The sequence below is a fragment of the Heterocephalus glaber genome, unplaced genomic scaffold (assembly GCF_053883595.1).
Source record: "Heterocephalus glaber isolate CG9 unplaced genomic scaffold, H.glaber_assembly_v1.0 deba00001429, whole genome shotgun sequence".
In the NCBI taxonomy this organism is placed as follows: domain Eukaryota; kingdom Metazoa; phylum Chordata; class Mammalia; order Rodentia; family Bathyergidae; genus Heterocephalus; species Heterocephalus glaber.
In genome coordinates, this window is record NW_028258294.1 from 27,525,875 (window position 1) to 27,553,010 (window position 27,136).

Here is a 27,136-nt window from a genome sequence, read left to right on the forward strand (position 1 = left end):
GTGTAATGCCACTGTATTCCATAAATGAGTGAATAAGTGACAACAGTGATAGGTGGGCTGTGGCTAGGCCATATTGCCCGTATATGATAATGAGCTATTCAGAAGAGCCTCTGCTGAAAATAGGATGTATAGGGCATCACTTAGAGAATGATTACTCGGTAAACTCTGTACTCATTTGCCTTAAAAGACTATGTATGGGGCTGGGGATTTAGCTCAGTGGTTCCGCCACCTGCCTCACAAGCACAAGGACCCAAGTTCAATCCCTGGTACCAAAAAATAAAAAATAAAAAGACTATGTATGAGCCAGGCTTGGTGGTATATTCCTGGAATTCCAGCATCTTGGGAGGCTGAAGCAGGAGGATCACAGGTTGGAGCCCAGCCTGGGCAACTTAGCAACTTACCATGACTGTGTTTTGATAAAAGGCTAGAGATATAGCTCAATGCAAAGACCCTGGATTCAATCCCCAGTACTGCCAGAAAAAAAAATTCAACGTTATATATCTTGCTACCTTGGGGTAATGGCTCTAAGAGCAGCCAGTCACTCATTTGCATTTTATTCATTTATTTCTTTGTCAACCATCAAATAATTGAATTCTATGATTATCAAATTCACAATGGTTGTCCACACCAATGGATATCCTTTTTTTTTGTATTTACCTTTATTTATTATTTATTTTTATTAGTACATGTTGGTAGTACATAAAGTTTACAGACCTGGGGAGCAATTGGTACAGGTACATAACACATCTTGCACTTCCTTTTTATCATCCCCTTTCCCTCTCCTCCCACCCCACCCTCTCCACCTTTTGATCTTTTCCCTGTTTAGAAAGATTTATCCCTCTTCTTCGATCCCCAGTGCCAAAAAAAAAAAAGATATCATCCCAGTCCTCACAGAGTGAATCTTACTAACACTGTTGATATGGCATATTATAAAATTTATTACAGAGAAATGCAGTGTAGTTTGAGAACACAGATGAAAGTAACATTTATTTCCATCCTAATAGATTTCGGTTTTGGAAATTTCTTTAAAAGTGGTGAACTGCTGACAACATGGTGTGGCAGCCCCCCTTATGCAGCCCCAGAAGTCTTTGAAGGGCAGCAGTATGAAGGACCACAGCTGGATATTTGGGTATTGCTTTGCTTTGCTGTGTTAAATGCATCTATATGATAATGGCTGGCATTCTGACCCATCCTAGAAGCTCCTGGTACTCAACACATAAACAGCATTCCATGTTTTCCCCATCTACTGGACTATAATTAGCATATTGAAATGGATCCCTACAAACAAATTTCTAGGGACAGGTGTTATCCTAATATTAGCAATAATTTAAAGTTAAGCAGTAAGAAAAATGATCGGATTCAGATCATTTGATATTTATTATACTTACTGTAGTAGTTAGGGTTTTAGCTTTTTCTTTTCCAAATTCTGAGAAAATAAATCTGGACAGGGATTTTTCAGTCCATATGATTTCAAGAGCCCTGGGGATGTTTGGGAAAACAAAGAATATTTGAGGTTCTCCCTGGAAAATGACTGTGTTGTTTTCTTCCCTAGAGCATGGGAGTTGTCCTTTACGTTCTTGTTTGTGGAGCACTACCTTTTGATGGACCAACTCTTCCAATTTTGAGGCAGAGGGTTTTGGAAGGAAGATTTCGGATTCCATATTTCATGTCAGAAGGTAATAAGCTGTTCATCTTACTAATTGTGCTTTACAGAATTTGTGCTCCAAAAGAAATCTCTAGGCCAAACCTTCCCCTTTCCTGAGAGTTTGAGTACCAGATGATTAAGTAATTTTCAAAGCCTTAAAAATAAGCAGCCCTTCCATGTAGAAGAGAAAAGTTCCAGCCTTCCTACTTGTAACTAAGAACAGAAGTTTCCCCAATTAAGAACATCAAATCTTCCTGTTTATTCTAGGTCTATAAATCTCCCAAGTTTATTTTAGACTTACAGAAGCACTTCATAGATACAGGCTCACAGTAATTTTGCTCTAAGTATGAAGTGGATTTTACAAAATTTTAAATTTTTTAAATTAAATTAAAAGCCAACTGGAGGAACTCTAGTGAATTAAATTGAAAACCCATAATCCCTGCCTATCTTGTCTTGTTATGTAGTTAAATTTACTCTTTAGTTACCTTTTTGGTTTTAATCCTTGACTCTTTTGTCCCTACTAAACATAGTAGCACAGTAGTCCTCTTGGTAGCTAAGAGCATAGACTACCTGGTTTTAATCCTACACTCACCACTCACTGGCTGTATGGCTTTGGCAAGACACAGCTCCTCTCTGTGCTTCAATTCTTCATCTATAAAATAGAAATAACAAAATATAAATAAAATAAAACAGAAATAAGAATACTTTCTGCCCTCAGGGTACTGTGGTGAAGCACCAGGCACAGTGCCAGATTACAGTGAACAGTATAAAATTAGCTAATATGAATGTGATGAAGAGAATGAGGCCAGCTCAGAGAATCAGCTGGGGCTCAAAGTTACAGTAGTGCAATGTTCCTAGTGTAATCAGAAGTAAATCGTGTTTCATGGACATTTTTCTCAGCAGTAGCGATAAAAAAGCAATACCCTGCTGGAGAGTCTTTTGCCTCACCTACATAGCCATAGTATATCAGCCTTAGATGTGATTGAGGACTAATTTATTATTTGCTTGTTCTAAATGTAGCTTAGTTTTTTTTGTTGTTTTTTTGGTACCAGGGATCAAACTTGGGACCTTGCACTTGCTAGGCAGGCAGCGGCACCACTGAGCTAAATCCCCAGCCCTACCTTAGTTTTTTTCTTTAATAGAAATCTGAGTCTTTGACTAGATAATTTCAGTTGAGAACTTCAATAGAAAGACTCATTTAGGGCCAAGGATTTAGCTCAGTGGTTCTGCTGCCTGCCTTGCAACCACAAGGTCCCAAGTTCGATCCCTGGTACCAAATAAAAAAGACAGAAAGACTCATTTAGCCAGATTATACCCTTCTGTGTTTTTTTAAAGTATCCCTTCACCTTGTGAACTTGACACATATAAGTATCTTTCTGATTTACCCATTTGACTTTCTGCTTTTCAGTGAAGGATACAAAGATTAACATGATTGTAAAGTCACATGAGTGAAGCAGATAAACCTAAAGCAAAGTGATTTATGTGACTTTTGTAACACTGTTTTCTGTAGATTGTGAGCATCTCATTCGAAGGATGTTGGTCCTAGACCCATCTAAACGGCTAACCATAGCTCAAATCAAGGAGCATAAGTGGATGCTCATAGAAGTTCCTGTACAGAGACCTGTTCTCTATCCACAAGAGCAAGAAAATGAGCCATCCATTGGGGAATTTAATGAGCAGGTTCTGCGATTGATGCACAGCCTTGGAATAGATCAACAGAAGACCATTGAGGTAAACTGATCATAGATTTGACCAAAGATATATTAGCAGTCATCTGCACTTAGTAACTTGAAGTTCCACTTCTGTTATGTTGGTCTTTTTGCACATCTGTCTCCAGCATCTAGGGATGCTGTTCAGTGTTCCCCAGCAGTTACATCAGATTCTATTTACATTTCCTTTAATATTTGAATTCCTTACTTTTTCCATCTGCCAAAAATTCAAGAAAGAGAGTTCACAGAGGACTCAAAAAAAGGCAAAATGGAAATTTAACAAGCACAAGGTATCATGTGACGTTTCATATCAGTGTTAAACTAGTTGGTATGAAATACGAATGTGCAAATATGGAACAAGACTAAGGTCTGAGCAGGAAACAAGAAGAGAAGATACCAAGTTTAAGAAAGCAGTTGGGTATAGGTTGTAAACTGGAGAAACAAAGAGGGCAGAAACAGGTGGAATCCTGATTTGAAGGTTATGAACCTGGAAAATTGTTCTTGGCTTTTAACTGTCCTGTAGTATTGATTGATAGATAAATAGATAGATAGATAGATAGATACTTTTTTTTGTACCAGGGATCTAACTTAGGACCTTGAGCTTGTGAGGCAGGTGTGGTGCCACTGAGCTAAATCCCCAGCCCAGGATATACATATATATATATTTTTTAAGACCTTCCACAACAGTAAGTCTCACACACACACACACACACACACACACGCACGCACACACACGCACACACACACTGGTACCAGGGATTAAACTCAGGACCTTGTGCTTGCAAGGCAGGCACGGTGCCACTGAGCCCTCTCCACAACAATAAAAAATTAAACAGTACTTTTAAGAAGAAGCATAACAAGAAGAAATATTAAATACCCCTTTTGGGTATGAAAGACAAAGGTTCCAAACTGTGCTGCCTTGTCCCCTGTTGTAGCAGTAAGCAGAACCAATCTGGCTTTCCTGCTTTCCTCATTGTGTGCCCTGTGATGTTTTTTGGTACTTGTCCATAAAACAGATCCAGAACAGCAGCCGTGAGTAGTGCCACTGGCCTGTGGTCTTTGCTGAGAGTGCTCCACAGCCATGGTGCCCGGCACAGCACCCATACAGACTGGCAACTAGAATTAGAAGCCAAAGGAGCAGCTGCTTCTCTCCTGTGTTAGCATCCGGGAAAGCTGGCAGGCTAGAAATGGGAAAATTTGAGAAGCAACTTTATTTTCAAGGTTTCAAAAGGGTGGGACTGCAAAAACAAGAGGAAAAAATTACCTAAGAACAGAGACACAGTGTCTCTCAATGTAGCATCCAAATGTTGCTGTCTAGCCCCAAATAATCACTGTAAAGTTCCCCAAAGGCTTTAACCATTCACCTCAGAGTTTTCAATGATTTTGGACTTGAGTTAGAGAATTAGAACTTCTGCACATAGGGCTAACTGACCTTACACCATACTTATACCTATGAGTTGGGGCCATATGACAGCATTAGGAATGTCTACTTAAGGAAGTGATGACATTTTCTCTCAATGCAGAAAAAATAAGTGGATCCTGATCATGTAAATGGGCCAAGGAAATCATTTGAAGAAATTACCCTTTATATAACTGATACTTACAGAAATTTGCGGTCTTCTGCCTTCTGCACTAAATTCTAGAACAGATTTCGTTTTGAGGTATTACTTTGCTACTTTGTTCTGAAGAACACATGATTTTTCTCCCTCACTCTTTTAGAAAGATATAAATCATTGGATTGTTTTTTATGGTTCTGTGCCTTCACCACTTGTTTTCTCTTTCAGTCTTTGCAAAACAAGAGCTATAACCACTTTGCTGCCATTTATTTCTTGTTGGTGGAGCGCCTGAAATCACATAGAAGCAGTTTTCCTGTGGAGCAGAGACTTGACGGCCGCCAGCGTAGGCCTAGCACCATTGCTGAACAAACAGTTGCCAAGGTGACGCCCCATTAGCCAGTAGTCTTATCTGTACTTGAGCCTATTCACATATTTGACACATTTTTCATCTGGAAGTACAGAGTTAGGATTTCATCCGCATTCTCTTTTTCTGGAAAGTTTCAGCCTTGATTACTAATTCTCATTTTAGCAACTTCATATTTTTAAAGATTAACTTTATTTCATAAAGTTTTTTTCTTTGGAGAGATATTTCATTTTTAAATCATTTGTTTATTTTGAGAATTAATGTAACTAGCCTGTATATTCAATTTTTGTTACAAAATTTTGTTGCAGATTTACCATATACAAGCTTTTGTTATTAAATACTATAGGAGTTAGGAGATAAAGCACAGTTGTTGCCCTCAGAGATACTATATTGTAGAAGCAAAATAGGACAAGATCATAAATAGTCATCATTCAAAGTAGAGAAAGGTGAATGCCATAGTTAAGACGAAACAGGCACATCTGAGTGGAAATGACTTCATGGGAGAGGTGGTGTTTAAGACAGAACTTCACAGAGGTGTGGGAGTTGTTAGGGAGAGGCAGAACTGGAAGCCATAGACAGGCAGAATAAGCAGCATGAGATGAGCAGAAATACTTGTGCTCAATTGTAAGGTTCATTCCAATTAATCCACTTGGATTAAAGTATAAGCAAATAAGTTGGAGTAGTAAGTTGAAGCCATATTGTGAAGAGCTCAGGAAGCCAAGGCAGAGTTTACTTATAATTTAGGAAGCAATAAAAAACTGCTGATGGCTGTTAAGCAGAAAAGTGATAGAATTATATCCATTCTTTAAGCTTATTAATCTCAGAGCATTGAAAATGTAGTTTGAATAAGGAAGAGAAGAAATTTGGAGACCAGTTAGGAGATTATTGTAGTAATTGAGATGAGAAATACTACAACTTAAACTAATATTGTGCTGGCAGAAACAGAAAGAAAAGGGCAAGGATAAAGACCATTTCAGGTGTAGACCATGTATGAACTTAGCAATGCTTTGGAGAGGCAGCTCCACATGGTGGTTAAAAGCGGAGACACTGGAGCAAATCCCAGTATGGGAGCAAATCCCATTTCTTGCTGTGACATTAGGAAAGTTTGTTAAGAGCCAGGCATGGTGGCACACGCCTGTACCAAAACACTGTCTCAAAATAAAAAATGAAGAAAGGACTAACTTAGTAGTAGACAACTAGCATGTGGAAGGCTCTGGGTTTGATCCCCAGTATTGTAAAAAAAATTTTTTTTCCTTAAGTTTGTTCTGTGTCTAAGTTTCCAAAGTATAAAATGGAGATAATATTAAAAATGTCATGACAATAAAATTAGCTAATGTTTGTGACACATGTAGAACATTGTCTGGCATATAGTAAGGGTTATGTAAGTGACTGTTATGTAAAGTAATAAATCACTGTTGGGGGAAAAGGGACAACAGTGAGTTACAGACGACTGTCCTGGAGCTTGGGCCTGAGGGTACAGAGACAGCATTAACTCAGTTAATAGGCAGTGGACCTGGACTTGGATCCCAAAAGACAGGCTGGGGCTAGAGAGATCTGGGGAATCACCTATGTAGCAGTTGAGAAAAGTGCTTTGTTTCTGTGCTGTATTAGGGTTCCTGTCCACTTCTGCAAGCGACTTTCTTTGTTTAAAGTAAAATTAAGAACAGAAGAATCTTAACTTTGTATTTCTTTGCAATTTTACAAAATTTATGGGCTTATAAGAAAAGTTTGCATTGACTTCTACAGAGCATGTAAAATTATATATTTTGTTTATATATTTTATATAAAAATGTATTGATACAGGGCCAGGGATTTAGCTCAGTGGCAGCGTGCCTGCCTCGAAAGCACAAGCTCCTGAGTTCGATCCCCAGTACTGTTAAAAAAAAGTGTATTGGGCCAGGGGTTTAGCTCAGTGGTTTCACCACCTGCTGTACAAGTGCAAGGACCCGAGTTCGATCCCTGGTACCAAAAAAAAAAAAAGTATTGATATGACATGAACATGAGTAAAATAACATATTACTACATGTAGGTAACATGTTATTACTTCCAGGTATTTGGTTCAGAGTATCTCTGATCATTTGGGAACCTTCAGAGTTGAATTGTATAGCTTTTAAGCAGAGAGAAAGGGAGAGAAAATGAGAAGTCATAAGCTGGAGTAGTAGTAGTGAGAGGAGGAGTGCTCCCTCCCACTAGCAAATGGCAGGACAGTAGGGTAGGAAACAGGAGCACCTCAGTGCAGTAGGAAGCTTCCCTGCCAGGTTCTTTTTATTTATTTTATTTTATTTTATTTTATTTTGGGGGGGTACCGGGGGTCAAACTCAGGACCTTGCACTTTCCAGGCAGGCATGGTGCCACTGAGCTAAATCCCCAGCCCCCTGCCAGGTTCTTTATTCTTTTTTTGTTTGTTTGTTTATTTTTGGTACCAGGGATTGAACTCAGGACCTTGCATTTGCAAGGCAGGCAGCAGAATCACTGACCTAAATCCCCAGCCCCAGGTTCTTTATTCTTAAACATCACATGCGCAAGAGAGTGGCAAGGGGTCCATAAACCATTGTTCCTGAACATGTGCATATGTCACTGTATGCAACATCCTTTCCTATCTAGACTTTCAGCAGATTGCCTCCAGCTTCAAGCAGATTCCCTTGGATATCTCAAACTGTATCTAACTTGGATTGAGGTTCAGATATATAACATGGTTTCCTAACATTTGTTAACTTTGGTTTTTGTTGCAAATACCCTATGAGTTCTTTTCACTTTATGCATTGGCCCAAATCATAATAGAGACCTATTTACTATAACTTCACATGTGTCTTCCAGGACACATCAACCCATTTGTCTTGTGTGCCTTTTGGAGGCTAAGCAGTCAGCACTGTGACTAAAGAAAATGCTCCCTTCTTTTAGGAGTCACATTCTGTATTTCAGTGTGGAACTTGTGAAAAATAGATTTCTATGGTTTATGGATATATAGAGAGAGATATAGATATAGATACAGATACAGAGTCTATCAAAAATGTATAAACACTGCAGGAAAAACTTGTGTAAACATTTTAATACTAAATGTATTGAGGCATCATGAGATTAATACAAGTTACCTTTGGCCTCTGAAATTAGAAGAGGTGCTCAAAGTAGTGGCCATTAGCTTCCAGACATTTATTACTACAGCAAACTGCTGCTTGAGTAACCTTGGTCATTAAGATTACTGCACGTGCATTTTCAGTTTCTTTACGGGCCGGCAGTGCAGTGGGTTTTCTGCAAAATATGACATCCTTTAAGGTCCCCCATAGATAAAAGTCTGCAGGTGTTAAAAGCATGAGAATGTGCACCTCATACAAGTTTTTCTTTTCCTGAAGTGTGTATACATATTTTTTTTGGTGGAGTCTATGTTTATGCTTAAAGTTTTAATACAGCCTTCTTGCTTTAATTCTTTGATGTTCTGATTTTTTTAAAGAAGGGGTAGATCCCACTTGTTACTGATGTAGCAGTAATAAATTGAAGAAACAATATGATCGCATACAAAGGACTCATGAATTGTAGAATCATGAGACCTTAAGTTCCATACTAAGATGAATGACTACTCAAATCAGCATTTCTGAGCTTCTGTGTCCTTAAGTATAAAATGGAAATAGCAGTGTGTACTTCCTGTGGCAGAACTAAGGCCTTGCACATGTTTTTGCAAGCACTCTATCACTGAGCTGCATCCCTAGCCCCAGAAAGACTTCATTAGTCCACTCAGTGATGGCAAGACTTCTATTAAACAGACTCATAAAACCCACTTCCTGGGAAGTGTCATAACAAATGTTATTCCTCTGTCCTTACCAAGTTCATAGTCAATTATTGTTGTAGTCCAGGTAGGATATAAAAGTTGTCAAGGAAGAGATGCTATATTTGGCCTGACACAGCACAGTCCTGACATTTAACTGGCGCTTGTAAGAGACAGGACTGAGAAGAGGGGGAGCACATCATAGTTAACATGCGCCATCTCACTAATGGTGCATTATCTTTGGGTAATGCTTTCCCTACTTTCATAGAAAAAGAGCAGTTTTAGTAAATTGGGGAAATAGAAGTCAAACTTCAGGGCCAGGGATTTAGCTCAGTGGCACTGCGCCTGCCTGGCAACCACAAGGTCCTGAGTTCAATCCTCAGTACCCCCCAAAAAAAGTCAAATTTCAGTTCTCTACTTTGAAAAGCTAATGATGGGGGCAGGAGGGCTTAGCAAATGCATTTCATTAGGAAGTTTGAATTTTACATTGTAACATGCTGACTGGCGAAATTAAGACAAAGTGTTTAAAAAGGCATTTATCTTCAAAAGCAAAACAGTATGCAAGCCTGAGGAAAAGTGGTTTATTTATCATGTTCAGAATAGTGTGCAGTATGTTTTTTTCTGTTTTTACCATCCATATAATGCTGACATTTTGCTATTGTTATTTTATTCTTTTTTTTGGTACCGGGGATCGAACTCAGGTCCTTGTGCTTGCAGGGCAAGTGGCAGAACCACTGAGCTAAATCTTTGGCCCTCTTATTTTATTCTTTATCTCATGTGTTATATCAAGTAATACTAATGTTGGAGTATACCAAATGTGTGTGTGTGTGTGTATATATATGATTCTAAAGTATAATAGTAACATATCCTTCACCTTGACAACCATAAACTTTTAAGTTTTTAAACTTTATATCTTTTTCTTTTTTCTCAAGTTTTAATGAGTATATGATTGTAATGCATAGTAAATACATTCGTTGTGGGGGTATTGGATATACACATATTGCATGTTGATCCTTTTTACTTCCCCTAACTCTCCCCTCCCTGTTGTCTCCCCCCAATTCCAGATCCCTTCCCATCTTTTCAAAACACCATCTCTGACTCATTGATCTTTTTTATTTTTTGGTCTCATTTTCATTAATTTTCACTCTAATCTCTATCATTTCTTTCCCCCTATGAGTTTCACATTTAGATTCTTCTTGTCTTTCTAGGACCTTGAGATGCATCATTAGAGTACTTACTTTGATTCATTCTTTTCTTTTTATATATACTTTGACAGCTCTAAACTTCCCTCTGAGAAATGCTCTCATTATATCCCATTGGTTTTGGTATGACTGCTATGAGCTTGAAATTCTTACAGGGAACCATTAAATAATAGCTGAGAGTAAAACAGTATTCATCTTGTGGTCTAATTCCTATATTCTTGTTAGGATTTCAGGGAAAAAAAAGAGGCATTAACAGTTAAGGACTTTACATGTTACCTTTTACAATTTTCACTATAAAGTAGGTATTATGACTTTTTTTTTTAGTTCTGGGATCAACCTAGACCCTTGTGCATGCTAGGCAAGTGCTCTATCCCCAGTCCTCGATGCTCTTTCTTACAGGTGAGCAAAATAAGAGTCAGAGAAGTTAGGTAACCTGATTAAGATCACACACTTAGTAAGTGATGGAATCAGAAATCAAACTCAGGTCTTGGGAAACTAGAATTTTATACCATTTTTCCCCTTTTGTATGTTTATATTTAAAACTCATCATCCCCTATCCCTTCAAGTGACTATAGCAGGAAAAATGTAGTAGGATGATTGTTCCCTCAGATTATTTTCAATGTCTGTTACATTCAAAACACATCTAATAAATTATTCTTCTAGTTTTGAAGGATTGAGGATAAAAGGATCATACAGCAGCTTCATCATGAAAACTCAATCCTTGCCAATTCATAAGAAGGTTTCTCTTTTAAAATTTTTTTTTTTTTTTGGCAGTACTGAGGATCGAACTCAGGTCCTTGCACTTGTGAGGCAGATGTGGCACCACTGAGCTAAATCCCCAGCCCTTAAATGACTTTTTTAAAGAAGAGTTGGTAATGCTTATTTAGAGTAGCCAACAAAGGAGACAGGACAGTGAACTTAAACCCATCTGGAGCTTTCTATAGTAGGTTTACTTCAGGAACATAACTTATGCATCAGTAAGCATCTCTCCTTCCACTGGGCCAGAAGGCGGTGTTCAAGCTGTGCATCTCCTCAAAGGAAGGACGGTCCTGTCCTTCAAGTAATTGTTGTTGCTCTTTTGTTCTTCATACACACCCTTACCAAGAAATAGACACCATCTCACCCCTCAGAGAGAGAGCATATAGTTACTTCATTGTGCCTAGTTTTGTAGCTAGTTGTACAGGTGTGGGTGTATATCCATCTGTCCCAGCTCAGAATTGCGCTTCTATAGGCAGGGAATTTTCAGTTCCTCTTTACATCTTTCCAGGTAATATGTTTAAAGAAAAACATGATATGTTTGTTGAGATAAAGTACATTCTTACAGTGACTTGCTTGTCACCTGTGTGAAAGTTACGCCTCTCATCATGGGCTATGAACAAAATTGTCTACAACCTATTTCAAACTATCTTGATTGCTGAGACTGCATCAGATCAGTACCTGTACCTTATATGTATCTCATCACATCTTTTCTGGAGTTTCCAATAAATAACTGTCTTTTAATTGCCCCAGAAAGAATTATTTTACTCTAAAAACTCTTGTTAGTATTATAGAAAAATTACTAATGCTTCCATGCTCTGTTCTTGCCATATTTGCAGGCACAAACTGTGGGACTCCCAGTGACCATGCATTCACCAAACATGAGACTGATCCGATCTACCCTCCTCCCACAGGCATCCAATGTGGAGGCCTTTTCATTTCCAGCATCCAGCTGTCAGGCAGAAGCCGCATTTATGGAAGAAGAGTGTGTTGACACTCCAAAGGTACAGATGGATGTGTATGAGAGAGACAGAGTTTGCAATGTGGCCAGTTCAATCCACAAGTTTTGTGCTGTGGCTTTGTTGAATTCTACTATTTCCTCAAGTCAGGAATGTTGTTTTTGTGGAAAAGAATTTAAGAAAAGGGCCCAGAACTAAACTCTTACCAATGTTTTATTCTTACAACAGTTATGTAAATAATTTGTCAGACCTCATATGTGCTTTTCAAAAGCCCTCTTCTTTCTCCTTTCTTAACTCTCTTCAAGTTTCTAGCCCCTTATAAGTGCAAGGGTTTGCCTTTTTTTATATAAAGTGTAACTGTGAAAACAAAAATGTTACCTGTTGCACTAAATTGGGCTTTGTATTTGTTATTATTGACTTCTGAGAATACTGTAGGTACAAAATGATAGGCTATCTTTTTGGTCAACTAAATATCTTTTGTGTATCCTATTTGGACATGCTCTAAGGAGTTATTTTAATTGTATTCCACAAAGTTGGCTTTTAGGATTATAGAAGATGACAGCTCTCATTCAGTGGATACTTACTTACAACCTAGTATGTGTTATATATACTTAGCATCAAGTGTTACACAGAAGGACCTCTCTGTGGGTAGCAGAGTGTCACAGAAGAATGTGGGTCTTAGGGTTTGCTGAAACTCTGCTCTCCCAAAGCTGTGTGAACTTGAGCAGGTGACCACCCTCTGTGAACATCAGTTTTCTCTTGTGTGAAATGAGAATACCAACTGTATGAGACTTGTGAGGATTAATTATAATGCATATGAGGTTAGGGACAGATTTTAGATATTCAGTATTTGTTTCCTGTCTTTTTATCCTCTCTGGGTACTAAAAAGATGAATCAGACACAAACAATGCCTCACAGTCTGCAGAAGGAGAATTATACATAATTAAAGACAGTATGCTAGATGTGGAATAAATTAATAACATAAAATATGATTGGTCCCATAAGGAGCCATAAATCAAAGTGGGGCTAGGCATGGAAGGGTGGGGTAGGGGGGAATGGTTTTTACTGTTTGATCAGGAAGGTCTTAACTGTCAGAGCAGAGAATGGAGAAGTGGATAGAACTGAGGTAGTTGAAAATAGGCGAAATCTTCAGTGGATAGAAAAGCCTGAGCAAATTCAAACTTAAGGAAATTCTAGGTCCTTCTAAACCAGAGCAGTTGTTCAGTTTGAAGAAAAGGGCAGATGAAGGCAAGGTGCATGAAATAGAGCTGGTTTAAATGGCAAGTCAAGCAGTTTGGACTGTTCTCTAGGTGGTTGCTGTCAACGTGGGCATGTGTTTAAATGTCAGCTGAAACAATTCAAGAGTGACAGGTGTTAGGGTAGCAGGAGACAACTGAAGATTTTCTAACAAAGATGCACAATATGTGTGCTGTGCTTCAGAAAATTAGCCCATGTGGTTCCCTAGCATGCACAGGATGTGGAGAGCCTGGGGACAAGGGTAATAGGAGCTGTGTGTCCAAGATTTGGGGCCTAGATGATTGGGAGAGTGAGTGTCAGTTTCAGAAATGAGGAACTCTAGGGGTCAAGGAGATTCAGAAGTGAAATCTTAGTTTAGCAGAAGCACAACCAGGACAGGCAGCTCTACAGCAGGTGTTCGTCTGAGTTGCTGAAGAGGAGTAGGTTAAGTGTCTAACGCCTTCCCAAGACAAATTCACTTCCTGTGGACAGTCTGTTTTCTCTGTTGGGGATTACTTAGCCTGTTAACCTTACAAATTACTGTTACAGTCTTGCTCAGAAATTTAGACATAAATAAAGGCAACATAATTCATTTATTTTGAAGATCTAATTCTCTCAAGAAAATTAAAATGCAGTCTGCCAAAGTCTTGTATGTGAGGGCACCAGGCCCAAAACACAGATTGGGCACTGTCTGCTGTATTATATAGGGCAAACTATTTTTAAAGCTTGTGATTGTTACAGTAACTAGGAAACAGACAGGAAATCAATGATTTTTGTGAAAGATACAGACAGTAGCTAGATGGTATATTTGCATTTGTAGGAAGAACAGTGCCACGCTGGAACTGGTCACCCACACTGGCAGTGCCACCCTGACACTTACTTAGCCAGGTCATAAACACCCCTGGTCTTATTGTGATCATTTCATTTATCTCAGCAAAAATGCTTGTCTTCCTTCCCTCTTTCTATGGTGCTCATAAATAAATGCACACACAAAAACCCACTGAAGTACAGTTCCTTTTGTTCATGTTGCTTCATATACATTTACTGTAACACTCCTTTGTTTTTAAAAGATGTTTCATAGCTGCATGTATTTCTAATTTCACTTGTGCTATCAATCATGGATAAGAATTGTATATTTCAAAAAGAGCTTACCTTTCCTTCCCTCTCAAAAGTCTTTCATTCTTAAAACTGTCAGTAAAAATTCCATAGGAGATCCAAATTGAAACTTTGGTTGGAGACTTCTGTATTTTAAAACTAGCACCTTTCTGAGAAAGTCACCTGTCTCTGAGTAAGAATGTGCATCTGAATAGTACCTGAGACCCACAGGTGACACAGAGACCATGTGGGTGGGCAGATATATAAACTCTGGAAAGCAAATCTTCCTTCCTTGACTGCTTTTTTGTAAATAATGGATTTCACACACACATGATATTTTAACATTTTATTAGACTATAATAAAAAGAATTCTCCAAGTTAACATCTTCATAGATGATAGCAGAAGAGAACTATGACATTAATCTATGAAAATGCAAAAGCAACAGAAGTCTTTCATGCCCACTTACACTCTAATAACTTTTTATTATAAAGGTAGTATAGATATAAGAGAAGGTCTGAAAGGAAATTTGTCAAACTCTTAGTAGTATCATAAGCACTAACCTCTAGGGCTTTGAAGGAGAAATTTTCTTGTTATTTTCTTTCTTTTATTTTTTTCTGGTGGTCCAGTCAACATAAGAATTGCGGGAGAACACAAATGTTCAGTTCATAGTGTTCTGCCAGTCTCCTGTGCTAGGAGCTTGTGGTCAACTCGGGGGCTTTCTCAGTGAGTGCTGGCAGCTCTGAAGGTTTGGCTCCTACCTGTATACTGTGTATTATATTTGAGGCCTCTTAGAAGTGATTGAGCTTTAAGGAAAGACAAAAACAATGTATTTGAAAGTATACATTTCACCTACATTGTATTTTTAAATTATATAATTTATATCATCCTAGATTATTTCCTAGAGCAAAAAGATCTTATTTCTGGAAGTTTAGGTCACTCTTTAGATAGATCAACCAAGTATTTCAGTCATGAAATCCTAGAGATGAGTTTAGGCTCCTATTATAGCGAGTCCTTGGGTAAACTGGCAGGCAAAGCTGGAATGATGATCAGCTGCTCCGGAAACCTGAACTCATGGCTGAAGGTGTTCACACCTGTTAACTGTGACCCAGCCCAGGGGGATTTCTTTTTTGTTTTTTGTTTTTGGTACCGGAGATCGAACTCAGGACCTTGCACTTTCGAGGCAGGCAGCAAAACCACTGAGCTAAATCCCTGGCTGTCAGGGGGATTTCTTACTCATCATCAAACAAAGCTTCTAGTCACAGTCTTCTAGCTGTCTCAGGATGAATAGTCAGGTCAATGAAAAAAATCAGATCATGGTTTTCTATTTGCACCAGGATGAAATTGAATTCAGAAGACATTTTTAAATGAAAGAATTCTTCTTCTAGTATTAATGAGATAAATATATAAGGTGCAAATTTAAGTAAATGTAAATCCAGAAGGACTGGCATTGTATTTGTAATGACTCGGAAAAAGGTGATTTTTCTCTTAAGGAAAAAAAGCACTAGCTTATATGGTTTATACTACAAAAACTGTCTGTAATGTCTTAAAATTTTGATGGAGGCTGTGAAGATGCTTAGTAGATAATAACATTATTTTCTCTGTTGCTTTATTCATTTCTAAATTATCTTTGGCTGGTCTTTAGAAAATTATAGTAACAGACAGTTAAGGAGCCTAGAAGTGTAAGTTCTGGTTCTGTTCAGGGAAGAAACCATGTACCACTCTTCCTTTGAAGTGGCTGCTCCTCACTTTAAAACCTGTTATGCATCAGCCACCTTATCCAAGTCATGGCTCTGGCCCCAGAACAATTTTTAGAGAATTAGAACCCCCTCCCCCAAGCAAACAAAGATCTGAGTCACCCAACTTTCCATCTCCAAATAAAGAGCCCTGCAGCCTTCAGATGGTTGCCATAAGAGGAAAGTTTCCTGTGCCTGGCACAGGAATGTCCCACGTCACCTCTCACATACATGAACTGCTCCTGCTTCCAGAGGAAACAATAGCTCTACCCAGTGTATTTCAGGTGAAAGTACTGCCTATAACTGAGGTTCCTGTGCTGGCTATTCCTGCGCAGCTATTCATGGGAGAAAAAGGATTGATTTCCACAGGGGAATAGTTAAGGTAATGAGCTAAATAATTGCCTCCTCTTTGGAGCTTTTACCAGTCAGAAGAACTCGAAACCGCAACTCCCCTTTGTGTGGTGTTTCTGCCTGCCATGAGGTGGTTTGCTTAGCAGCTGCCTGAGAAAGCAATGCTCACGCAGAACCTGTGCTGAGCTCATCCCTGTGGGATAGGAACCATAGCTGATGTGTGTACTGCTGGAACAGAAGGAATGCCATGCGCCAGGGCTTATTAACCTCTGCTGGAATTTTGGGCCTGTGAGTCATTTGTTATTCTATAATGGAAGGCTTTGGCTGTTTGCCATTTGCATTTTTTTTTAACTTTTCTTGTGGTATCAGTCAATCTTTGGATTCTTAATTTCCATTCTTCATGCACACAGAACCAATTAAAGACTAACTCAAATGGGCAGGTACTTAAATTATAAGCATAAAAGTATGTCTGGAACCTTCCAGTGTGTTTTGTGGTTGAAATTTTCAAGAATTCTGGTGACTACTATTGTCTCCTATCTATGAGCCATGTAACTGAGCAGAAAAAAAGTTTCATCTTCCCTCTTCTTCATTTCTCTTAATAAAAAAAACACAAAAAACTGTAGGCCTCAAGCTAATATACTGTTGTTCATCTGGAAACCACTAAAAATATTGTTTATTATAATAATGATGACTCAGAAAAACCAGGGTGGCAGTGCCAATTTGGGTCATAATGGGCCTCTATCTAAGAGCTGCAGTTGACTTGACTTCTAATCTGTGTGTTTCCATTAGACATTGAGGTGTACACTTTTAATATTTTACTAAATTTTAATTTACTACAAGTCTTGGCCTTTTCTTCTTTGTGGGTTTTTCTAATGTCTTAGCAGATAAGCAACTCATTGCATTATCTCACACACATACCATTTTTAGGTGAATGGCTGTCTGCTTGACCCTGTGCCTCCTGTCCTGGTGAGGAAGGGATGCCAGTCACTGCCCAGTAACATGATGGAGACCTCCATTGATGAAGGGCTAGAGACAGAAGGAGAAGCTGAAGAAGACCCCAGCCATGCCTTTGAGGTGTTTCAGTCCACGCGCAGTGGGCAGAGACGGCACACTCTATCAGAAGTGACCAACCAACTGGTCGTGGTGCCAGGAGCAGGTATGATATTGGAGAAGCGCCAGGTTAAATCTTTACAGCATGAGCCAGGCACAATGGTGTACACTTGTAATCCTAGCACTCGGGAAGCTGGGGAAGCATGATCACCAAGAGTTCGAGGCCAGCCTGGGCTACATAGCGAGACCCTGTCTTAAAAAAAACCAAAAAAAATCTTCACAGTATCATCTCATGCCCTAGTCACTAAGAAGTAGTAGTGATACCAGTTCCTGGAATTTAGCCTGTATCTTATTCAACAGGCTGTAGATTGGGCCTGCTTAACAGCTAACAGAGATTAAAATGAAGTCTCTGAGTTGGCGCCTTTCCTTCTAGGATTCATTGTGATGCTATGTGCTTCCTTGGGGACCCTGGCTTTTTTGAAGCAGAAGCAACCGAGATTTTACAGTTGCACTTTCTGGAGGGTTTTCCTCACTACATTGGAAGATGATTAAATTGACCTGAAAAGGATGGAGTTTGGGTTTTTGTTTTTCCCTGTGCTAGGGATTGAACCCAGGGATCGCACATGCTAGGCAACCATTCTACTCCAGTTCTAAAAAAGATGTTTTTGATTTTGGGGTTTGCGGGGGGAGGTTTGTTGAGACAGGATTTCACCATATTGTCCAAGCTGGTCTAAACTCTGGCCTCATGCAATCCTTATGCCTCAGCCTCTCAAGTAGCTGGGACTACAGGTGTGCATCACTTGAAAGGATGTTTTAATTGGAGATTAAGGACGTTGCTGCTATCAAGATTATAGCTCATTATGCTTTGTAGCCTGTGTTCACAGATGATGGCAATTGTTTTGTTTTCTCTTAAAGGGAAAATTTTCTCCATGAGTGACAACCCCTCCCTTGACAGTGTGGACTCTGAGTATGACATGGGGTCTGCTCAGAGGGAACTGAACTTTCTGGAAGACAACCCTTCCCTTAAGGATATCATGTTAGCCAATCAGCCCTCACCCCACATGACATCACCCTTCATAAGCCTGAGACCTACCAACCCAACCATGCAGGCTCTGAGCTCTCAGAAACGAGAGGTCCACAATAGGTCACCGGTGAGCTTCAGAGAAGGCCGCAGGGCATCAGATACCTCCCTCACCCAAGGTAAATGCTTTCTCCTCTCCCTTTTGGTAGTGGGGAATGGGAAGGAGGAAAGAGGATTATAGCCATGTTGGTGTGCACCTGTGATTACTGAAACTATTTCGCTTAAACTATTTGGCCTTTCTACTTTCTCTCAGGAATTGTAGCATTTAGACAACATCTTCAGAACCTTGCTAGAACCAAAGGAATTCTGGAGTTGAACAAAGTGCAGTTGCTGTATGAACAAATAGGATCAGAAGCCAACCCTGCCTTGACATCAGCTTCCCCTCAGCTCCAAGACCTCACTAGCAGTTGCCCTCAGGTGGGTGCATGGGCTCTTCCTACCGTGGCTGTGAGAGTGTAAAGCATGAGTTTTTCCAGAAAGTAAGTGCTTTGCATGTAGAGGACCTCCTCAAGTCCTGGACAAGCACCTAAGGACCACAGCCTAAAAGCTTTCCCTGTGGCTGCTACTGACACTCAGGCCCAGCCACACTGCTCCAGGTGGTCAGTATCAGCTGGAGGCTTAGATGTGTGCAAACTAGCATTGGTTCACAGGGCTGTGTATGAATGACTTTGTACTCTCCTTTGACCCTCCCCCAGGCACACACACAAATGAAGAACAATAAACGACTCAAATGAGAAGTTTCTTGACTTCTTTTACTGTTACTTTTGATGTGCAATCACTTTATTAAATATTATAAGTGGATTGTTCATACCAAAAATACAATAAACATTGCTGTTTAGCCAATAAATGTTGAGACTCTTCGATGCATTGAGGATAGTTGTACTGTTTATAGCCCCTGTGAAGGTGATGGCCTCCTGGAAACACCAGAAACCTTTGTTCTAATCTTGACTAGGTAATTGTCGAGTACAGATAAAACATGTATAAATTCTCTGCAAAGTAATTAACTTTTCATCTACTAAATATGTAAAAACTGAATATTATGTCTTAAAGAGTTGAGATTCCTCTTCGTCATTAATAAAGGTGCTTAAACTAAGACTTGAAACTTTCCCACATGGAAAACTGAAAAATTGTTTCCACTCCCTTGCTTCTCAGGAAGAAGTTCCTCGGCCGCAGGAAAGTGTCTCCACTCTCTCTAGCAGCGTACATCCTCAGCTTTCCCAGCGGCAAAGCCTGGAATCTCAGTACCTGCAGCATAGGCTTCAGGTAGGGTCCTTCGTGTTAGTCCAGCTCACTTTGTCCATCCAGAATCTTCCACTCTCAAAGACGAAGGCTGTGTTCTTGGTGTGTACTTAGGGTAGCTGCTTTACTCCTATAGACAAGGAGGTCTGACTCTATACTTACTTCTCAAAATATGTTCAGACTTAACCTTATGCTCTGTATTGGGCCTAGGAAAGGACTGGTCTTTGGGCCTTTGAAAGGATATGCCACTGAGAGAGAAAAGGGAGATCTGGCTTCCTTGTTTCTCATTTTATCCTTCTTAAATGAATAATGGAAATCTTAAGTCTGCAAAGTGTTAACTTGAGCTATCTACACTGGTTCATGAGGCATGTGGCAGAACCACCGAGCTAAATCCCCGGCCCTACACTGGTGCATGAAAATCTTGAGAAAAATCCTATTAAGAATAAACCATTGGAATTTTTGGGCCGGGGATTTAGCTCAGTGGTTCCACCGCCTGCCTCGCAAGTGCAAGGTCCTGAGTTTGATCCCTGGTACCAAAAAAAAAAGAATAAACCATTCTTCTTTGAACATGTGCTGACACCAGCACTATTAGGATTTAAGCCTGTTTTTTCTCATTGGTTTTTTGGGGTGTTTTTTTTTTCGTACCGGGGATGGAACTCGGGTCCTTGCGCTTGCGCAGCAGGTGGCAAAACTACTGAGCTAAATCCACGGCCCATCACTGTTTTTAATTTCCATGAACCTCACAGTCCTAGAGGATTTTTAGTAGTAGAAAACAAGTAGATCAGAACTGAGACTGCCCCAGATGGCTGATCTGATGTCCTTCTGGAATCTCATTGAGAAATTTTAGTCACTTCACCTTGTGTGGATTCTGCAGGACACCCTTGGATTCACCTTCCAGACAGAAGCATAGTCTGATAACTGCATCCTGGGTGACAATATTATTGTCATGTTTATATTGTTTCTGTGCTCTTCCAGAAACCTAGCCTTCTATCAAAGGCCCAGAACACCTGTCAGCTTTATTGTAAAGAGCCACCACGGAGCCTGGAACAGCAGCTACAGGAACACAGGTTAGAGGGGGTCTTTGGCCAATGAAGTTGCTTACTTTCACAGAACCCTTAAGAATGCCGGGTGTATTACCCTTTCCCATTCGTATTTGCTCAACTGGGAACATCGGTGAATGTGCCATAATATTCAAAGTTTCCAGCATCCATGCAGTATGGGCTGTCAGGCAGCATCCTAATGTGCGTTTCCCTTGTTTTCTAGTAGTTGGTCCTTTGGGATATGACTAGACCTAAGCTTTCAGAGTCACTGGCCTACAGCAGATAAAGTGGGTTGGAGTGCTAAGAAGGCCTCCTCTCTTGCACTGTCCATGCCCACAAGCCTCACTAGAAGCAATGTGGCCAGGGTAGGATTATCCTAAACCATCAACCTCCAGATACCCACAGAGGGCCAAGGCCCTCTGACCAATCCAGATGAGAAATCAGCCTTTCCCTTAATAAGGAGACAAACTCAGCAATACAGAGAAGAGGCATTTGTGCTCACTTAGCATTGAGGGATCAGTGAGAATTAGAGGGCAGAAAGTGAAATTAGGTTTCAGAAACCCAACCTATCCCACCTTTTTTCCCTTGCGTGGGAAAGAGAGAAGTGGCAGCCAGGAGCTAATGCCTGGTATTGGATTTACATTAAAACTGTCATTGCTTGAGATTTAAAACATTCTCCTTTGGTATTGCCAATGTAGGCTCCAGCAGAAGCGACTCTTCCTCCAGAAGCAGTCCCAGCTGCAGGCGTATTTCAATCAGATGCAGATAGCTGAGAGCTCCTATCCACCGAGTCAGCAGCTACCCCTACCCCACCAGGAGACTCCACCTTCATCTCAGCAGCCCCCACCATTCGGCCTGACCCAGCCCCTGAGCCCCGTCCTGGAGCCTTCTTCTGAGCAAATGCAATACAGCCCTTTCCTCGACCAGTACGAGGAGATGCAGCTGCAGCCCCTGCCCTCCACACCCAGTCCCCGGGCACCTCCTCCGCTGCCCACACAGCTGCAACAGCAGCCACCACCCCCACCACCTCCTCCACCACCACAACAGCCAGGAGCTGCTCCCGCCCCCTTACAGTTCTCCTATCAGACTTGTGAACTGCCAAGTGCCGCTTCCTCCGCACCAGACTATCCCGCTCCTTGTCAGTATCCCGTGGATGGAGCCCAGCAGAGCAATCTCACAGGCCTGGATTGTCCCAGGAGCTCAGGACTACAGGAGGCCCCCTCCAGCTATGACCCACTAGCCCTCTCTGAGTTACCGGGACTCTTTGATTGTGAAATGCTAGACGCTGTGGATCCACAACACAATGGGTATGTCCTGGTGAATTAATCTCAACACAGGAAGTGAGGTCAATCTAGTGAAGACAGACTGTATTTCTATTTTTATTTCAGCCTTTTAAATTTAAAGCTTATTTTCTTGCTTTCTTCCTAATGAGGAAAAATCAAGCCACCCAACTGGAATCAGAGGTCATAGCTGGGGTGGATGTGCTTCCTCCTGGCTCTGCCCCACTCAAAGTTTTCTGTAGCAAGTGCTGGAACATAGTTGTAGGCTGAAGCTCATGCCCTTTGGTAAAAATGGAGCAAGCTCTCCAGGGAGGCAGAAACAAATGTTTTTATAAGACAACATCCAGTCCTAGATTTTATGAAGAATTACAGCATTTCATTATTGAGGGAAAGCCTGGTGAAAGCTGGACAGTGCCATTGCATATACATACATACACACACACACACACACACACACACACACACACACACACACATATGCATGTATGGCAAAAACAAAAAGGCAATATATTTTCACTGAAGCAAAGCAACAACGTTGCTTCAAGGCAAATCAAGAATTCATAATGAAATGTGATGCACAGGATATAAAGGACAGTTGTGCTTTATCTTTGAATCATGAGTTCTATGCTACTGATGCAAGTTGTCCCTGAGACTGTCATGAAGCTGTAGAGCATGAGCTGTTTCAGGGGCCACCAACTAATAGCTGGTACTAGCCCCTGAAACCTTCATTCATCTCTATCTGGGAACAGGTGGCACACCTCTTCACAAGGTGCCCCTGGGTTACTGAGTGTCAGAATATACTCAGGGCTCCATAGCTTTGACAGGACCCACCACAGCGGAAGCTGGGGGCAAGAAACTGGAGAAAGCATCAGGAGTGCCAGCTCTGGGCCAGGAAGACAAGCTCTCCCTGCATGGTCTCGTGTGGAGACTTCGAGCCAGGGCGGTCGGTCTCCAGAGGATGACCTCTTGTTTCTTCTGTAGTATAATAATTCCTTTGACTTTATACTGTATGTTGCTAATAGTTTATTGAGCTTTGTATATTTGAACAGTTTCATATAGGGCTTAGAAATTTTAAGGACACAAAAAATGAACTTTTATGTCTCATGTGAAGTGATAGTGCTGTGCCTTCTCCTAACCCCAATCATGCTTTCTTTTCTGTAGAAACCAGTTCTCCATTTATGTCAATGCTAAATCCAAAGTCACTTCAGTTTGTTTTCCACCATGTGGAAATCAGCATTCTTAATTTTCTTAGTTTTGATTTGTAATGAAATGTTCAAGTATTAAGAGCAATATTCAAAGAACTACAGATGTGTTAACCATTTAAGCAGATCTGCCAAACATGTTATATTTCTAGAAAAACTTGACCCTTAAAATTCATTTGTCAAAGTAACTGAAAAATAGATGCTAAAGCTAGTTAACTGTGCACCTAGAAATAATGAGTAATTTGGTATTTGGACAGTGACATCTGGATGTTACAAATTCAGTATTATTTATAAAAACTATAATTTTTGTCCTTTAGAGTGGCTTGTCCTATCAGCAGATGATTGCATTAAGCACAGAGCGTCTTCCTTAAAGCACAAAGAAGAGAGCTACTACACTGATGCTGCATCTAGAAACACCTTTCAGTTGCCTTTCCTCTTTGTAGTCAGCACCCAAGCAGGTGAGGGAAGCAGGGACATCTGAGACCCATCCCAGCCCCTGCCAGTACTGGGGATTTGAACAGTGTTTGTGGCTGGCCAGAGACTGCCTCAGCGTTGGGCTCCCCTCCAAGGTTGCCAAGTTCATCACAAGAGGCGCTCTGCTCAAAGTTGGGCTTTGGGTGTCAGCAGGAAAGGGTGGTGGGGTGGGGGCGTCATTTTGTGATTTAATAACATTGAAAATCCAGGAAGAATAACTTATATTCTTTTTATGGGTTGTTTATTCCTCCTCATGCTTAATGATTTTTTTCAAATAGAGAACATCATTTAAGAGATCATTAAGATCTCTAATCTAAGTCTCTGCAAAAGAAGCCAGTTATAAAACAAGGTTTGAAGCACAAGATCCTGAGTTCAATCCCCAGTGCAAAAAAAAAGCAAATAAACCAAGGTTTAATGTGTTCAGACTGAAGGAGGATGTTTTCCCAAATATATATTATATATTTTCCCAAAATATACTACAGAAGCACTCTAATACTGACGAAGTTAAAGTGTGTTCCAGATTGAAAATGGGAGCCACTCATTTCAGGATTGGAGAAATGGCACAGTGACAGATTGGCATAAACTCCTGTCCCCCAGTGGGGCCATGAGCACTTAGCCCAGGTGACCTAGCTAGGAGCTATGGCAGGACAGGAGCCAGATGAGGGATAATGGAGAGGCTGTTGGAACACAAAAGGACCCAGAGAGAAGTTGAGAAGCATCGAGCAGCAAGCCTGCCTGTTAGGCACCAACAGCAGTGGTGTGGATGGTCACCAATGAAGAGTATGGCCCTTCCAGCTGGAACATCTATTGTAAGCTCCTGTTTGCTTCTCTCACTTACCTCAAGCAGAAACTAATAATAAATTCCATAGCAATGTATATTTCCTGAAATGTAAGCTGGTAAGCAGAGACTGGTTCTGCTGATCAGTGAGGTATTTGTTGTCTGACTGCCTCTGTTACTCTGTTCACTAGTGACCCTTGGAGACTTCTGAGCAGTTTTCACTTCACAAATACTGAAGCAACACTAAGAAGGCTTAGGACCACTCTTCTGATGAGAGGCTACTTTAAAATACTGACTTACGGGCTGGGGATTTAGCTCAGTGGTTCCGCTGCTTGACTCCCAAGTGCAAGGACCAGAGTTCCATCCCCGGTACCAAAAAAATAAATAAATAAAATGCTGACTTACTCATCAGTCTCATTCACATCAGCAGTGTGTACACTACTGTATAATAATCATTAGCTTTATTATCTTGTCAGCCAGGCTCCTTGGAAGAGACTTTGGTGAGATGAACATGAGGTAAAAATTTCATTTGGCTAAAAGTGCAATATGTGTGGTACGTTTTTTTTTTTTTTTTGGTACTGGGGGTCGAACCTCGGGTCCTTGCACTTGCGCAGCAGGCGGCAAAACCACTGAGCTAAATCCCCAGCCCGATTTTTTTTTTTTAATCCAGGGGTATTGGTCTTTGCTTTGGGGAAAATGCACTAGTTCTGCAATTTCCAGTTTGGCAAATGTGTCTCCAGTATTTTACATGCAACCAAAATGCCAGTCCCTGTAAAGCAAATAAAGCACTTAGCACAACATTGATTCCCGAGAGCTGCCCCGATCCCACCTTTGCCCTAACTAGGCCTGTACTGCCCTCTTGCCACCTTGGGAACAGGGAAGTGGATGGTTCCCGACACCAACAACTCTCCAGAATCTACTGAATAGGAGACTACAGGCCCCACCAGGAGGACTAGAGCTGGGGACTGAAGGACTGTTAGAGAACAAAACCTTCTTTGGGTCATACTTTGCCTCCTAGAAGTCTTTCTTCCTCAGAAATCAAGAACTCCTCAGTATTTAAACTGTGCCCTGGTATCAGAGGGGTGGAAATGAAGTCATCTCTCATGACTTGAGTTGTGGGCAAAGGGGGGATACTGTGCAGTATCCCTCCTCTGCCCTGCCCCCAGCCCCTCAAATAACAAGGTGAACTCTCCCACCTCCTGCCAAGCTCTGGGGATGTCACTGTACTTAACGCAGGGACACTCGTAAGGACCTCTGCCTAGTTGTCAGAACTGGGGGAAAGGGCATTAAGTCTAAGCTGGAAAGTGATTAGGTGACAAGGTAGCAGCTGAAAGGTGGTGGAAAGCAGCAGCTTCAGGTAACAGGTCAGAGTCCCAAGTGTGTCAGTATAGGAACAGCCTCGGCTTATGTGCACATAAGAAATAGGGACGTAGTGCCTCCTTTGCCAGGTTCTCCAATCTCTACCCAAGCCCATTTCCCAAATATACTGGGATCAGAATTTTTCTGGTCTGGATTACATTTACAAACCTATGTCAATAGTTACACTTAAGCTCCCCATTGGGTTAAAGAAAATTCATACTCCAGGTAACTTTTTCACATTCCTCCTCTTTCAGAGACACTTCCTAGTATCACTTGACAGCACTGATCCCTGTGAACAGTTGGGGAATCTGGCTAGCACTGACCTTGGCTGCATTTGTGCCCCTAAGCTGGGCTGGCTCTACTGTCCCCTCAGAAGCCAGGCAAGCCTCTCAGTCTCTTTGTGCTGCCTAGACATCAAAGATAAAAACTGGAGAACAGGTAATAAGTTAGAATAATTATTTAAGCATGGGTCTTTGGTCATTTTGTTCTTTCTGGAAACGTTTTACAGAAATTATCTTTAGAGTAATTTGTGGAAGACAAGAGAAGTATCATCTGTCTGTGCTTACAAACTGGACAAAAAACATTTTTTTACATTTATATGTCCCATTTAGCCCAGTGGTTCCGTCGTCTGCCTCGCAAGCGCAAGGACCAGAGTTCGATCCCCGGTACCAAAAAAAAAAAAAAAACCAAAATACATTTATATGTCCCTTTCCACAGGTACTGTCTGTGGCCCAGGCAAGTGACTGATAACACAGAGCTCTGTTGGCCCTTGGAGATGGCAAAACCTGACTAAGGCAATGCCTGTCAAGGCCTGTTTCAGCCCCACAGCCTGATTTCCCAGTAGCCCCTCACATATTTGTTTTACAATTTTTTTCCCCAATTAAAGTAGTCTGACCAACTCTAGAAGACCACCCAGCCATCCTAGTTATACCACCATTTACAACCACATCTTATCTGGGCAGATTTCAGCACATTTGGCAAATTTAGGCACATACTATTGCACAGATTGAGACACAGCCAGCAGCACTGCCCAGAGACTCAACCTGTGATAGTTTTGATGGTTCCTGCCCAAACACTATTCACCTTGCCTGTCTAAAAGGAGCAGTAGCTTCTATTTTTACAATAACTTACCAAGCACTTTCACAAGTAATCTCTTATAAGCCTCACAATTCTGTGAAGGTAGGGAGAGGTACTGTCCTTGTTTTTCAAAGCTGAGGAAACCAAAGCTCTTGGATTATATATGTGATGTATCTGAGGTCACAGAGC

The 27,136-nt window shown here is 40.8% G+C and overlaps 1 protein-coding gene across 3 annotated transcripts in view; it reads left to right on the forward strand.

Moving 5' to 3' along the window:
* The window catches only part of Sik2 (salt inducible kinase 2), a 153,902-nt gene extending 127,302 nt beyond the window's left edge, over nt 1-26,600 (forward strand). Inside the window, exons 5-16 of one of the 3 annotated variants that reach the window (XM_021237886.2) lie at nt 1,005-1,129; nt 1,553-1,676; nt 3,156-3,376; nt 5,139-5,291; nt 11,907-11,996; nt 17,295-17,523; nt 18,333-18,617; nt 18,752-18,915; nt 19,651-19,761; nt 20,713-20,804; nt 21,476-22,084; nt 23,577-26,600. In XM_021237886.2, the coding sequence (XP_021093545.1) occupies nt 1,005-1,129; nt 1,553-1,676; nt 3,156-3,376; nt 5,139-5,291; nt 11,907-11,996; nt 17,295-17,523; nt 18,333-18,617; nt 18,752-18,915; nt 19,651-19,761; nt 20,713-20,804; nt 21,476-22,084; nt 23,577-23,601 (2,228 nt within the window). In that variant the 3' untranslated portion in view covers nt 23,602-26,600. Of the gene's footprint in view, nt 1-1,004; nt 1,130-1,552; nt 1,677-3,155; nt 3,377-5,138; nt 5,292-11,831; nt 11,997-17,294; nt 17,524-18,332; nt 18,618-18,751; nt 18,916-19,650; nt 19,762-20,712; nt 20,805-21,475 lie in introns of all 3 variants that reach the window. The other 2 variants (XM_004856551.4, XM_087212175.1) reach the window with 2 other exon arrangements.
* The last annotated feature ends 536 nt before the right edge of the window (nt 26,601-27,136 follow it).